General features: G+C 49.8%; 1 protein-coding gene across 2 annotated transcripts in view; it reads left to right on the top strand.

The window, feature by feature from the left end:
• The window catches only part of Fbln2 (fibulin 2), a 59156-nt gene that overhangs the window by 24261 nt on the left and 20109 nt on the right, over window positions 1-14786 (top strand). For both annotated transcript variants that reach the window (XM_038319514.2, XM_038319513.1), the window contains exon 3: window positions 13933-14044. In XM_038319514.2, coding sequence (XP_038175442.1) covers window positions 13933-14044 — 112 coding nt within the window. The remainder of the gene's footprint in view (window positions 1-13932; window positions 14045-14786) is intronic.

Raw genomic sequence — 14786 nt, 5'->3', positions numbered from 1 at the left:
GGGTGGTTGTGGTGCTGGGAGGAGCCCAGGGCCTCCCCAGCTTCTGCAGCCTCTGCTGTCCTCAGCAAAGCCCTGAGTACAGCTCAGCTGTAGCGAGTGTGCTGACCTTCCTGTCAGAGCTTTGGAAATGCAGAGGACCCTATGGTCTGTGTTTCCACCAGCATTGGTTACAAAACATTTGAGACAAGAATTGAAATTGTGTGGACCATGCAGTTTGGTCATTATGCCCTAAACAACATTTCACACAGCATAGTGATGTGTGAGTATAGTCTAGAGATGATTTAGAGCATACAATGGATGTGCAGAGGCCAGGCTGGCTCATATGTGGGACTAGAACACCTGCTGTTTGGGGGCTGTGCCAGGGCCTCCTGGATCCAGTGCCCTTAGGATCTGTAGGGACAACTGAGCAGTATTGTCAGAGGTGCCCTGCTTCTGTTCTGTGAACCTGCCATCCTGGCCCTCGTGGTCTACCTGTCAGCTTCTCTACAGAGCATGCTCGTGGTCGTTAGAAGTGGGAAGGCCTCTGGGAAACTGCACTTCTGCCTGGTGTTGTTGAATGATAGGCAGGTGTGACCATGCTGGGCTCACGTACCACAGGCCAGCTGCTGGGCAGACAGAGACACAGCCCTTCCCACTGGACAGAGGTGGCTGCTAACCCTCCGTCCCAGCTATGGTGTCACCGCCGGTGGTTGGCAGTTGGATTTGGGTCTGTTACTCTGGGCCACTGTTTGAACCCTGGAGTGACACAGCTCTAGTGACACAATGGGGAAACTGTCTTCCCAGGTCCAGGGGCTTCTCTGAAGGTCACACAGAGGTGGTGGCTGTGGGAAGAGCGGGCTCGAGTTCCCATGGAGGACTCACAGGTAGCTCATATGGATTTCCTAGGCGCTATCCTCTCTCTAGGCACTGGTTACATTTAAAGTTTTCCTCACAGTCTGAAGCCAAGCACCATTTCGGGGGGGGGGGTCTGTTTTGTTTTGAGACATTTTTTTCACTGTGTAACCTAGTCTGGCTCCAAACTGGCTGTTCCGCCTCAGTTTCCCAAGTTCTGGAATTAATAGGTATTGTCCTGTTTGCTTTCTGTAGCTGTGATAAACACCATGATCAAAAGCAAGTTGGAGAGAAAAGCACTTATTTGGTTTATACTTTTAGGTCACAATAATGTCATTGAGGCAAGTTGGAGCAGGAACCTAAGCAGAAACCGTGGAGGAACACTGCCACTCGGCTCAATCTCTCACACACACTTGGCTTGTTACCTTACATAGTCCTGACCCACCTGCCTAGGGGTGGTGCTGCCCACAGTGGGCTGGGCCCTTCACATCAATCATCAATCAGTACAATTTCTCTCAGACATGGCCACAGGCCAGTCTGATCAATTGACATTCCCTCTTCACAGGTGACTTGGTTTGTGTCATGTTGACAGTACAAACAGTCCAGCACAGATATATACCGCCATGCCTGGGGGAACAAGACCATGGGCATCAAAGTTTCTCTAAATATTCTGTCATCTTTATGAGTGGGGTATCCTCATGGTGTCTCTGAAGGCTGCCACTCTATGGGGACCAGCTTTCTCTAAATCTTCTGTTTCTTTAATGTCTTTCTTTAAAAGCAGATTTATAGAGGTCATATTTATAGTCATAAAGCCCTCTGCATTTGAAGGCATAGTTCAGTGGCTTTTAATATATTCACAGTTATGCAGAAATCATCTAGACCTAATTCCAAATTATTCTCATCATGTGTGGATTCCACATCCTGTCCCAGCTGCTTCCTCGACTTATGACTGCTACCTCCCTCCTGCCCACTGAAGTGTGGATTCCTGATGGTCTAGGATGCTCAGGAGCATTTCTGCTGGGTTTCCCGACCATGTGCCACCTCCAGGGCTGTGGGGTTGCCTCTCTGCCACTCTCCCAAGCCACGCCACTGCCGGTGCTTCTGGTATTCTTTACAGATGTCTCCTCTGCCCCACAGGGTCTCATTTCTGCCCTGCCTGGTCTGATTCCCATGGTCTTGCCTCTCTTCCATTTGGTGTTGTTTTTGGTCCCCATGGTCTCATCTTTGACCCACCCTGACTCATCTCCGCTCCCCAAGGTTTCTTGTCCTCAGCTGGTATGCTCCAGCCTATCCTAACCCAAAGATGCAGAGTGCACAGTGGTCCTGTGTTCAGGCTCAGCACCGGTGACGCTGCTGCTGTTGATGCTCTCCATAGCCAGGTCTGTCAGAAGTCTGACCTGAGGAGAGCGGCTGCAGAGTCCTCAGCAGGCCCTGAAGAATGAGCAAGAGAGTGAGAGTGAGCGGTCTCTCTACCCCTGTGTGCCAGCCCTCAACACCGTGGCAGGAGCTTCAGGGTCCCCATCTTATTTGCTCCCTACAACAAAAGCATTTCCCCATGATCTGCACAAGGGCAGAGGATGTGCTCTTGCCGCCTGGCCTGCTGGGAGGATCCCAGCTTGGATGACTCAGATCTTTCTCACTGCATAACCTTCAGGCAAATTACTTGGCTGTCCTGTACAAGAGCCTTACAGCGGTCCTTCTGCCATCCTTTGTCTGCCACTTGTCTTTGCAGGACTCTGCAAGGCCCTCGCCCCTATAGGCGCACAGTGTTTCCCAGCTCGGTGCCAAGTTACCCTGGGAAAGAGCCCAGTATGACTCTCAGGGAGTGGATTCCAGCCCCTGCTCCTCCTGGCTGTGTGACCGCAGGCAAAGGAGTCACCCTCTCTGAGCCTCAGTTCTGCATCTGGAAGATGTAGGAAGCCCTGTTAGGGATGCAATGTGGACCAGATCAGAGTGGCTGCAGAGCTCTGCTGTGTGGCGTGCTCCCTGCTTTCCCTGCAGGGGTTGCTGTGCTCTGGGGAGTGCAAGGAGCGCGGATTTGTGCTTTTGTTTGGACAGATCTGTGTCCTTTCTGCTGGTAGGAAGCCTGTCCCTCCTGCCAAAGAGCCAAGGGGCCAGGCCTGCTGGGGATGGGCTGGAGTGTTTAGCTGCTCACTTCCTGTCCCACCCATGTGTTTGTCATTCCAGCTGCCTCCAGATGTGCAGCTGAGTGCTCCTCCCTGCCTGCCCCCTCCTTGTGCTGTGCTCCCCTTCTAGCCAAGTTTTCCTCCCTACCTGTCATTCACTCTGTATTCCTCTGGCACGCCTTTGCCAGCCATGAACAAATGCCTAGCCTCTAGTCCTTTCTACCTGTAGTGTTGCCTGTCTGTGAGGTGACATTCCATTACCAAGCGAGTGGATTATGTATCAGGTGCTGGATTCAACTCTGGCTATGTATGGATCTTTTCATTCCTTGAGATATCCTCAGGGGTTCACCGTCATTATACCCATTTTATAGATGGGTGATTGAGGCCCAGGGAGGTTAAGGTAACTATCAGAGGTTCCAAGGCCAATGAAACAGAGAAATGTGCTGACTACCCACTTGGCCTTTTGCCCTGGTACTTCCTAGCCCTGCATGGCATCCCCCTGAGTGCCCAACTATACTGTACAAGCAAATGTGCCTCTATTGTCCAGATGGAGGCTCTGGAATGATTACAGGGCGCTGGGCCCATTGGGCAGAGCAGGACTGGTGTGTAGCTGGCAGACTGCTGGCCATTCTCTGGCCTCTGGGCTGGACCTCTTTGCGTCATTCAGTCCAGGGGCCAGAGAGCCAGAGTCTCTGGGATGTAGGTGGTGGAGTGTGGGAAGCTGAGCACAGGGTCTGACTGTCCTGCTCATGCTTAGAGAGCTGCTGAGCTTGGGATGGGATGGGCCAAGCTCCTGGATGGTGTTGGATGCCTGGGAGTCAGCAGTGAGTGAACAGAGATGAAGGCCTACCCTGCAGGAATGGGGTCCAGCTGTGGCTCAATGCCTGGGGTCCACTAGACCTTTGGGAGGCTCCTGGCCCGGAAGCAGTTAGAGATGCCGGGCTGGTGGAAGGTCAGATTCCCCTTGTATAGAAGCTGCTGGTTCTGTTGTTTCCTGGGCTGGAGAGACTGAGCGTGATCACTTTTAGTTTTCTTCAGAATCCTGGTATCTGGAATTTCACCTGGAAGCTCCCAACATGTGAATATTGGCAGTTTATTCAAACACTTTAAAGCACTAAGAAAGTGTGCAGTGGGCCTGACCTTGCTTCTGGGAGTGTGGACTGCGCTGCTACTTCCCATCCCTAGGCATACAACCAGAACTCTAAAGAGGCTAGGGATAGGTAAGGAGGCTGCCAAAGGCCCAGGGAGCTCCGAGATGGAATCAGGAGTCCTGACTCCTAGCCAGGGCTCCCTTCCCTGTGAAGACCCTCCCAGCTGAGCCATAGCCCATGGGAAGCGCTTTCATGAAGGAGACTGATTGGATATGAGGGGACCAATAGGATCCTGTGAGGGGTGAGGGGACCTATTGGATCTAAGGGGACCAGCAGAATCCTGTGGCTCAGGGATGGTGGCAGTTCAGCTGCCATTAGGAAACCGGCATCAGCTCTGGCTGTAGCTTGAGGAACAGAAGCAGTCCGGCCAGCATGTTGTTGAGATTCTAGGCTTCTGCCCTTCTGGGCTGTCTCCCTGCTGAGCAAAGAACAGGGCTGAGCAAGGTAGAAGGCCAGCTTGGAAGAATGAGGAGAGGGTAGTATCTGGGGAGGACGGTCAAGTAAGTGCAGTTGGCAAGGGATAAGGAACCCTCTTGTGCCACTTCCCAGGTATGGACATAACAGCACACTTCCTGATAGAGATGGTCTTCAGTTGTGTGCTGGAGGTTTTGGTGTGAGGTGTAGACACCTGGGGAGAGGCCATGTGATCCATGGGAGTCTGAAGCTGAGTGTCTGACAGTTTGGGTCTGGACTGTATCCTAGAGGCTCATGTAGAAAGGCTTGTTTGTAGACTGAAGTCTCTGTCTTGCCTGGTCCCACAGCCATTCAGTTCCAAATAAACATAGAGAGGCTTATTTTAATTATAAACTGTTTGGCCTATTAACTCAGGCTTATTACTAACTAACTCTCACAACTTCAATTAACAAATTAAATTAACCATAATTCTTGTCTATGTTTAGCCATGTGGCTTGATACCTTTTCTCAGGAAGGCATTCTCATCTTGCTTCCTCTGTGCCTGGCTGGTGACTGACTCTCTGCCTTTCCTCTTCCCAGAATTTTCTTGGTCTGGTTACCCTGCCTATACTTCCTACCTGGCTACTGGCCAGTCAGCGTTTTATTAAACCAACATGAGTATGCAAAAGCATTATTTCACAGCCCTTGTTCCCACTTCAATGCTATGAAAGATGGAACTTTTAAGAAGTGAGACCTGGTGGCATAGTGGTGGCGCATGCCTTTAGTCCTGGCACTTGGAAGGCAGAAGCAGGATCTCTGTCAGTTCAAGGCCAGTGGTCTACAGAGTGAGTTCCAGGGAAGCCAGGGCTACACAGAAAAACCCTGTCTTGAAAAACCAAAAGAAGAAGAGGAGGAGGGAAGAAAGAGGAGGAGAATAAGGAGGGGGAGGAGGAAAAGAAGAAGTAGAGCCTAGTGGAACGTCTTTAGGCCTCTGGGCACATGCCCTTGACCATGGATGCAGGCCTTCTCTCACTCAACCCATGGTGGGCTGCTAGGACTGTTTGTGGGACCATTACCATCCAGGGCAGACTCACTTGATACTTACAGAGACACATGGGTACACATATATTTACATTTGTGTTAGCATTTTCCTGGGGAGGCATGAACAAAATGTCTATTCACCCCAGTTGAGACCATAATGACAGACCAAATGATTCCACACAAGTCCTTGGTGAACCCATGGGTTTAGTTGGGGTTACAAGAATATGAACACAACTTAACGTGCGTCCCCTAATATCTGTTGTTAACTATTGGTACATCTTTGGGGAGTGGGCAGGGTTCGTGCCTCACTTCCACAAAGGAATGCTAGGAGGCCCAGCCTTCAAAGGGCATTGTGTGGACAATCACTGCAGCTTTGATTTCAAGGCAGCAATAGTGTTGTTATGCCTAGAGGAAGCATCATCACCAACACACCAATACACACACACACACACACACACACACACACACATACACACACACACTGTGTTCTGGCTAGTTTTATGTCAACTTGACACAAGCTAGAGTCATTTGAAAGGAGGCAACCTCCACTGGAAAAAAAAATGTTTTCATAAGATTCAGTTGTAGGGTATTTTCTTATTTAGTGATTGATGGGGGAGGGCCCAGCCCATGGTAAATGGTACCGTCCCTGGGCTGGTGGTCCTGGGTTCTTCTATAAGAAAGCAAACTGAGCAAGCCAGTAAGCACCACCCCTCCCTGGACTCTGCATCAGCTCCTGCCTCCAGGTTCCTGCCCTGCTTGAGTTATTGCTCTGACTTCATTTAATGGTGGACTATGATCTGGAAGTATAAGTCAAATAAACCCTTTCCTCCCCCAGCCTGCTTCTGGTCGTGTTGTTGGTTGCAGCAATAGAAAGCCTAACTTAGATACTCACAGAGTTAACACACAGTATCTTCAGGGAATTGATTCCAGGGACCTCCAGCCTTCTTCTTGGGTACCAAAGCTGAAGGACGCTTAAGTCTCTATGTAAAACCCGTGACCAGATCCTGTGCGCATCCTACTTTAATTAATTCCTGCAGATTGCTGGTTATTCTGAGGTAGGGTGAATGCAATGTGTTCATAGCAGCTACCCTGCACTGTCTGGGGAACAGACACCAGGAGGATGTCTGTGCACCTTTGCTCAATACAGATACAGGTCTTTTGGAAATATTTTCCTATATTGAGTTGGTTGAGTTCACAGCTGTAGAGTCAGTGGAGGAGAGGGCCAGCATATAGACACATGCATGCTGGGAACATTTCAGTCTTGACCCTGTATCTTAAAACTCTAAAAAAAAAAAAAAATAGATGCTACATCTAACCCAGTTAATTCCATAGTGGCATCTAATGCTCTGCTTTCTCTTACTGTTCCCAAGGTGGGCTGTAAACTTGTTTTGTAAAGGTAATATCTAATCAAGGATGACTAACCAGCATCTGGTTTACCACGGTGGTTGTATTCCCTGGGTTTGTTATTCCAAACACTCCCCTGAAGCCCAATGCACACAGTCTTAGGTGTCTTTTAATGTAGCACAGGCCTTCACTAAATGTCCTGTTGGAGCCTAATGTGCAGACAGCAGTGCTTCAGGTCTCAGTGGACAGCGCAGAAAGGTCACGCCTGTGCACACACGTGGCCCTTCAGATGGAGACCAGTGTTCCCTGGTGATACCTCCATGTTGTTAGCTCTCACTCCCTCCTGGCCCCATTAAAATCATTGTTCTGACTTGCCAATGCCCTGGCCTACTTGTTGTATGAGCCCACTTGTTTGTTTCCCTATCACCCGGCTGCCCAAACTTCCTAAATAACCACACAGGAACTGTATTAATTAAATCACGGCTTGGCCCACTAGCTGTAGCTTCTTATTAACTAAATCTTATATCTTCTGTGCATCACCACGAGGTCGTGGCCTACCAGCGAACTTTCAGTGTGTCTGTCTCCTGAGGAGGCTCCAGCTTCTCCTGACTCCGCCTTCTTTCCCCCAGCATTCAGTTTAGTTTTCCTGCCTACCTAAGTTCTGCCTAGTGCAGGCCTAAGACAGTTTCTTTATTAACCAATGGTATTCACAGCATACAGAGGGGAATCCCGCATCACCTATTCTTGTGTTTGTTTTGTAGAATGGAATGATCCAACTTGTGTCTGGCTCTTTTGGAAGAACACATTGGGTCCTATTCACATTCTTATGTGTAGCAGTTAACTTGCTTTTGTTAGTGTTAATTGCCGCTCCTGTTGAGATGGCAAGCAGAATGTCTCAGTGCCTTTCTGCTGTGGGAGAAAATCATAGCTCGCTGATCTGCTCTGATGCCAATAGATATTTAGATATTGGCAGCATCCCTCTGTATCTCTGGAAAGCAGGAGGCATCCCTGTGTATTAACTGCACACCTAGGTGGAGGGCTTGTAGCATTGACTGATGTTTCTTGATGCTTTTCCAGAGTACCCCAAAGTTTACATGTGCTTGATTTATATGTGTGTATGTGGCAGGTGGCTTCCTACCACTCTCATTTCTGGTTCATCCCGGTGCCAGCTATCTTTCGTCCTTGGCCCCAGGGTAGAGCAGCATCTCCTCTTGGTTTTAAGTCACATTCGTGAGAATTGTGGTGCTGAGAACCTTTCCTTGTGGATGCCCCTTTTCATTCTCTTTTGCCTCTGAGTGTGTGTGGTATACGATAGGTCAAGCCTCTGTCTAGCTATCTGGAAAAGTGGCAGAGTGGCAGGACCCTCCTCTGAGGGCCAAGGGACGTGCCACAGGTGCAGGCTGCAGCCCTGCAGTTGCTGCTGGACTCAGACTCTGATCAGCATAGAGCAGGACCAGCAAGGTTGGGTGAGCATGATGGAAGGTAGGGGTGCATGGCATATGTGTGTTAATAGGTCTGGGAAGAACAAGGGGACAGAGAGTCAGATATAGAGAACCAAGGCTGGGTGGGCCTAGGTGGAACCCCCATCCTAATGGTTCCTTCTGGTTCCTATCACTCCTCTGCACAGTCCCATGAACCTGGGGCAGAAGGCAGAGCTGAGGTCAGGACCTCTTCTGATTTGTCTACTTCACAAGCCTCATAACAATGCTCAAGGCTCCTGGGTGGCCCAGAAAGGCTCCCCCTGGGTTGTACAGGAAATGTCACCATGTTCCTCAAGGCTGGTGGGACCCACGATGCTGTGTCATTCTCTGGGCTGTGTGCTGAAGCCCTCAAAGCAAACATCCTGTTGGGCAGGGCTCTGGTGGGGACTCCCACAGCTACCTTCCTGCCAGGAGAGAAAAATGAGCTGCAGTGGTTCAAAGCCAGAATGCTTCAGGGGCTTTCATGTCAGGGAAAGGGGACTGTCTAGGAGGTCTTGATGTCTGGGCTGGATTGTTTGGGACAGCCATTGTTCTGTGATCAAAGGAGGTTGTAGCCTCCGGAATCTCCGAATCTATTTACAAGGGAAGGGCTCTGGAATGGCTAATACCTGCCTGCAATATACAGAAGGCTGGGCTCCTCCCCACGACACCATCTGGTGCTGGGGCTTGGGTCTCCACTCAGATGCCTGGTGCAGCTCTGTGTAATCCTTTTAAAAGACGGACGGCAGTTTATATAGCTCCTGAACTCTGACTAAAACATGTTCAGGAATGACTTCATTTCATCTACACATCTGCCTCGGGCTCCCTGACACCTGTGTGTGATTGGCTGGGAGCCCCTCACTGTTTCATCTCTGATTGTTAGGTATTCCTGGAATCTCTGCTGTCACAAATGCATCATGCGTCTGGGACCCTCCTATCTGGGTTCATGGTGGTGCCTGTCAGCATATGAGATTCTTGGAAGGGAAAGTTCCAGCTCGCAGTTCTTTATATTATATTGCAATGTTTTTTTTTTTTAAATAGCATGAAATTTCCAAGTATGGAGCGTGCAGCTGAACAGCATTAAATAAAGTCACACTGGAGTGAGATCTCCCAACTTCTGAAACTCTGCCCCTGTTGAACACTCATCCCCACCCCTGGTGCCCACCGCGCGACTTTCTGTCTTTGAATCTGAGTGGAGGCATGTGCTTGCTGTCTGTGGTCTGTGTGTCTAGATTGTGCTATATCATTCCTGAGCCTCAGCCTTTACTATGGGATTTTCTAGTCCTGTTACCTTATCCTGTTTTTGTCTCTTCCTGTGGCCAGTCTTTCCCCATGTCATGCTTGTGGGATATGAACATGTCGCATGGTGGTTTTGGTCATCATTGGTCACTTGTTGCTGCAAAGGGACCATGTCTCTGGAGACATTTTTAGCATAGACTGTTAAGTGGCCTGGGACCCTGGGGCATCTATTTCTTGTTTTCCTAATAACAAAATTTCTGCAAAATGAGTTTGCACATCTTTTTCAGCAGGTGGCAGGGCAGGTTTTCCGAATTTCTCTCTTGCTCTACCACCCAGGGGTGTGAGAGGTGAGGTCAGGGAACAACCGTATTCTCTAGCTGGGAGGACCCTGAAGCCCAATACTCCAAAGACCCATAGCAGAGTGGCCCAGAGCCAGGCCAGTCACTGTTCACCAGGAGGTGAGGATGCCCTGGCCATTCTTGGGAGGAATAGGGAGGTGCAGCCATTCCAGAAGAGGCAGAAGGGCAGACAGCATCACAGAATGGGCAGTGGCCCAGCCTTCCATCAGGCATTGGTTCTATTGTTGTGCTGTGCTGGCTTAGTTCATTCAGCAGGGTGCAACACACCACACCATGTGTGCTGGAGGACAAGGGCATCTCTGAGCGGCCCCTTTACTACATGTATAGACATCATAGGCTGGTGTAAGCTTTAAATGCTGATGGATGCTGAGAGCCTGAATGACCCCCACCCTGAAGCAGAATTTGTGTTGTTCTTGGTCCATGCTGGGCCTCTGTTGCCCACTGGGGAAATGAGGTGACTCAGGCCCATTCTTGGACACAGGACTCTCCAAGGGTGTGTTGGGTTAAGTGTGTCACTCGGCGGGGATATCATGGTGCAATGTGTGTGTCTCTGTGTGTAGCCAGAAGTGGGAGCCAACTGACCTTCCTAGAGGCAGGTGTGTGCTGGCCATTTGGAGGGGCAGGAAGTCATATTGGATGGGCTTCTTAAGGACTGATGGGTGGGCATTCCCCAGGTGGACAGGAAGGAGGAGGGTGCTCCTAGCATAGTTAATCACCAATGAGAACAGCAACAAGCAGAGGCCCAAGTGACTCGGCAGAAGGTGAGAATTGCTTTGTAGACCTTGACTGTCACACCAGGGAGTGGCACTTGGTCCTGTAATGGCTTTCCATGGAACTCCAGGGCTCCTAAGGTGACTCAGAGTTACTTAAGGTCAGTGCAGTGTGAGAGAGGGTAAGTGAGGTGATGTGGTAGAATTGAGGTACACAGAAGCCAGGGGTACCCTCTCTGAGGAAAAGTAATCCCTGAAGAGGGGAAGGAGTTGGCCTGGTTGAGAGTAGAGGTGGAGCAAGGCAGGGGGAGGGGTGGAAGATTCTGGGCAGACAGCATAGCAAGAGCAAAGGCCCTGGGAAGAAATGAACCTGAGACACCAAGGAATAAGTGAGCAGAGAAGGAAAAAAGTGGAGAAGGAGGCAGGACCATCCGTGGGACCTCACAGTCATGAAGGAGTCCTCATCTGCTCCCTGTGTGTGGACAGTCACCTGGGTACCATCCTGAAAGTGATTGGAGGACAGATGGAAGCAGAGGGTCAGGGGTCAGGCAGAGCGATGAGGCAGGTGGGTGGCTCTGGTGGGAGGATGTATTTGACCTAGAGGGTCCTCAGGACACTCAGGGACTTCGCTGACACAGAAGGTCCTGTAAGGCAGCAGTTCAGGCATCAAAAGGAGGCAACCATCCCAGCCTTGGGAAGCCAGGGGCAACCTGAAGCAAGTCTACTGCTGGTTGGGCACATATTCCTATGACCAGGCTAGGTACAGAAGTGTAGGAGGGGTGAAGGCAAGGTGACATAGGAAGCTCATGGATCAGAAGATATCACCAGAGTCAGAGTGTGAGGAAGAGGAGAGGCCTTGGTGTACTCTCCACAGACCAGAAGCCAGAGAGCTCAAGAAATCCCCAGAGAGAGAGAGAGAGAGAGAGAGAGAGAGAGAGAGAGAGAGAGAGAGAGAGAGAGAGAGAGAGAGAGAGACTAGGGTGTCTGGGGTCAGGGAGGGAGCTAGGCCCATCTTGGGAATTGTGGGGTGGAGTCCTCATTGTGACCTTGCCTTCCATATCTTAGATGCTGAGTTCACATTAGACCCAAATAGGTTGACCTTCCAGCATGAGGTCACAGCTGCTGCCTTTGAAGTGAGAAAACTGGGGTGGGAAAAGCCAGAGGGGGAATAGTGGAAGTCTACCAAGTGCAGGCTAAAATGGTCTGAGACCAAGAAACTAGAAGAGAAGACCACCAAGTCCATGCCGACACGGCCCCTAGCATGCTGGAAGCTGTGTTCAACGGGTCTTTCAGGACTGGCTGGATCAAGTTGCCTAGAAGGGAAAGGGAAGAGAGGAAGTGTGGCTGGGCCATCTAGTTCCCACTTCCTCTGGTCAGAGGGAGTAACAGCAGCTGGAGTCTTTTGGCCCCATGCCTGGTTTGCTGCTGGCACTCAGCACGTCGGGACTGTCATTGTTATCTCTTAAGGCATCCATCATACGTTGCCTGGCCAAGACCCCAGGATCTGGTGCAATCTGGTTATCCCACAAGGCTTTCTTAGAAAAGCCTTACGGAGGGAAGATTCCCACCTATAGAAGGAAGACCAAGTGTTAGGATTTGGATATGAAATACCCCACCCAAGGCTCATTATCTCTTAAAGGCTGGGTTCTCAGCCAATGGGCCATCTCTGCCATACACACATTGTACACTGTGTGTGTGTGTGTGTGTGTGTGTGTGTATCTCTTTATGGAGCCCAGGTTCAAATTTGTAATCCCCCTGCCTCAGCTTCCAGAATAGTTGGTTTACAGGCATGTACCTCCTTGCCTGTCTTGTATACTTTTATGTAGTCACTTTTGTAAATGGAGGCTGAGTGGGGTGATTCGATGGGGTTGGGGTACACAGAGGTCAGGGAGACATTCTCTGAGGAGATTTGATTCCTGAAAAGGGAAAAGGATGGAGTCAGCCTGGTTGAGAGCCATGACCCTGCCCCTCTTTGTTTTTAGGGTTTGTTTTGAGACAGTCTCCCAATGCTGCCCTTGTTGATCTTGAACTACAATCCTGCTGTAGGGCTGTCTGAATAGTGGATCACGGGCTAGTCCCCCCCAGGCCTGGATATTTGTGTGAATTTGAGAATCACCTTGACAAACCCTATAAACAGATTGGGTCCTTGGTTATAATTGTATTAAAGTTATAGTTCTCATGATGGAGGGTTCACATCTTGAGTACATGTACCCTATTCCAGTATGTATACATGGTATACATACCATGTGTTTCAAATTCAGTGGTTAAAGCACTTGCTGATCTAGCAGAGAACACAGATTCAGTACCCAGAACCCACACAGTGGCTCAAGACCACCTGCAACTCCAGTCCTAGGGGATCTGATGCCCTCTTGTGGCCTTCATGGGCTCTGCACTCATGTGTGCATATACATGCAGCAAAATAACACTTCAATCTAAGGAGGAGGAGGAGAGAGAGAGAAAGAGAGAGCAATTCCCTTCTTGTTGAGCAACATGATTGATTACTGCTAATTTATTTCTAGATTTCTCTTTTAAATGGCATTTTTTGCTAAATTTCCTGTTGCTGTATTAAGAAAAAACATTTGCATACGTCAGTTTTGGTTTTGATCTTTGTATTATAATTGTTAATTAGTATTGATTTGTATTATACTTCATCAGTACAACCAAATCCCTGAGAAAAGCAATTTAAGGTAGCTTTTAGTGAACTCCCACAAGCCCCTAAAGCTCTTTTCTTATCTCCTGTCCCATCTAGGCTACTGGGGTCAGGTTCCTTAAAAGCAGAACCCCACTCAGGGATTCTTATGTCTGCAATGATTTGTTTAGGGACATATCTCAACAGAAACAGTCTAGAAGTTGGGGAAGGGGCTAGACAAATCACAGGTCAGAGGCTGCCTGTGCAGTCTGATCCTGTGGGCTCTGGAGTAAGCAGCCCACAAAATACACACGCACACACACACATGCACACACGCACACACACACATGCACACACGCACACACACACACACACATACACACACGCACACACACACGCACACACGTACACACACACGCACGCTCTTCCCATGCCCTTGAAACCAGTCATGGCTGCCCATTGTTCTGCCTACCCTGCAGTTCACTAGGGACTGAGTCTCCCTAGTGCTTCCTTAGAAAGGAAGAGCTGGACATGCAGGGCAGGGGGTGTTTGAAGGTTGGGGTAAGAGGTTTCCTTGCCCAATGCCTACAGTGTGTACTTCACTTGGCACCCCCCAAACCCAACCACACCTCCACATTGCAACCCACAGGCTCCACCAAAGACCTGATTGAGACGTGCTGTGCAGCTGGCCAGCAGTGGGCCATCGACAATGATGAGTGCCAGGAGATCCCCGAGAACGGCGCTGAGAGCGATGTCTGCAGGTGAGTGGCCTGGAGTGAGCGGACCTGCTCTTGCCTTCCCGGGGCTCCAGGTGTGTGAAGGTGACCCAAAGTGAATGCAGTGAGCCTTCTGGCTAGGCTGATGTGGGGAGACAGACTGGTCCTGAGAGTCAGATGATCGATCACATGACTGGTCCAGGGTGTCAGTTGCCACATGGATCTGTGGCTGTCTTGGTGGGTAAATACAATGGTGTGCAACTGAGAGCCAGTTCAAAGGAACATCATCACCTTGGGGTTTCTGGGTCTTCTTGCTTACTGTAGCTACCCCTCCCCAGTTCAGCCACTCTGAATGCACCAGAGCTGGCCACTCTCTGTCCTCCTCTGCCACCGGTGCTGTGGCTCAGATGTGTGTGCTCTGCTTCCCCTGCCAGGATTAGCCAGCTATTATCTCCCCTTCTTTCACAGCCAACTCATTTTTTGAAAAAGGAGAATGGAGTTCAGAGAGGCTGTGTGATTCACCTAGAGCTTCACAGCCCACCAGTAGTATGGCCAGGATTAGAACCCCTGTTTTCTAATGTCCAGCTCACTCTGCCTCTGCCTCCTCCTCCTCTTCTGAGATAGTCTCACTATGTAGCCCTACTGACCTAAAACCCTATGTAGACCAGGCTGACTTCAAATTCACAGAAATCTGCCTGCCTTTGCCTCCCAAGCACTGGGATTAAAAGCATATGCCACTGTTGTGGAATATTATTTTAAGGTGTGCTACTTTTATTTATGCTCTGGA

The sequence above is a fragment of the Arvicola amphibius genome, chromosome 2 (genome assembly GCF_903992535.2).
Source record: "Arvicola amphibius chromosome 2, mArvAmp1.2, whole genome shotgun sequence".
In the NCBI taxonomy this organism is placed as follows: Eukaryota; Metazoa; Chordata; class Mammalia; order Rodentia; family Cricetidae; genus Arvicola; species Arvicola amphibius.
Note: the sequence above shows the minus strand (reverse complement) of the source record. Positions and strands in the feature narration are given on the sequence as shown.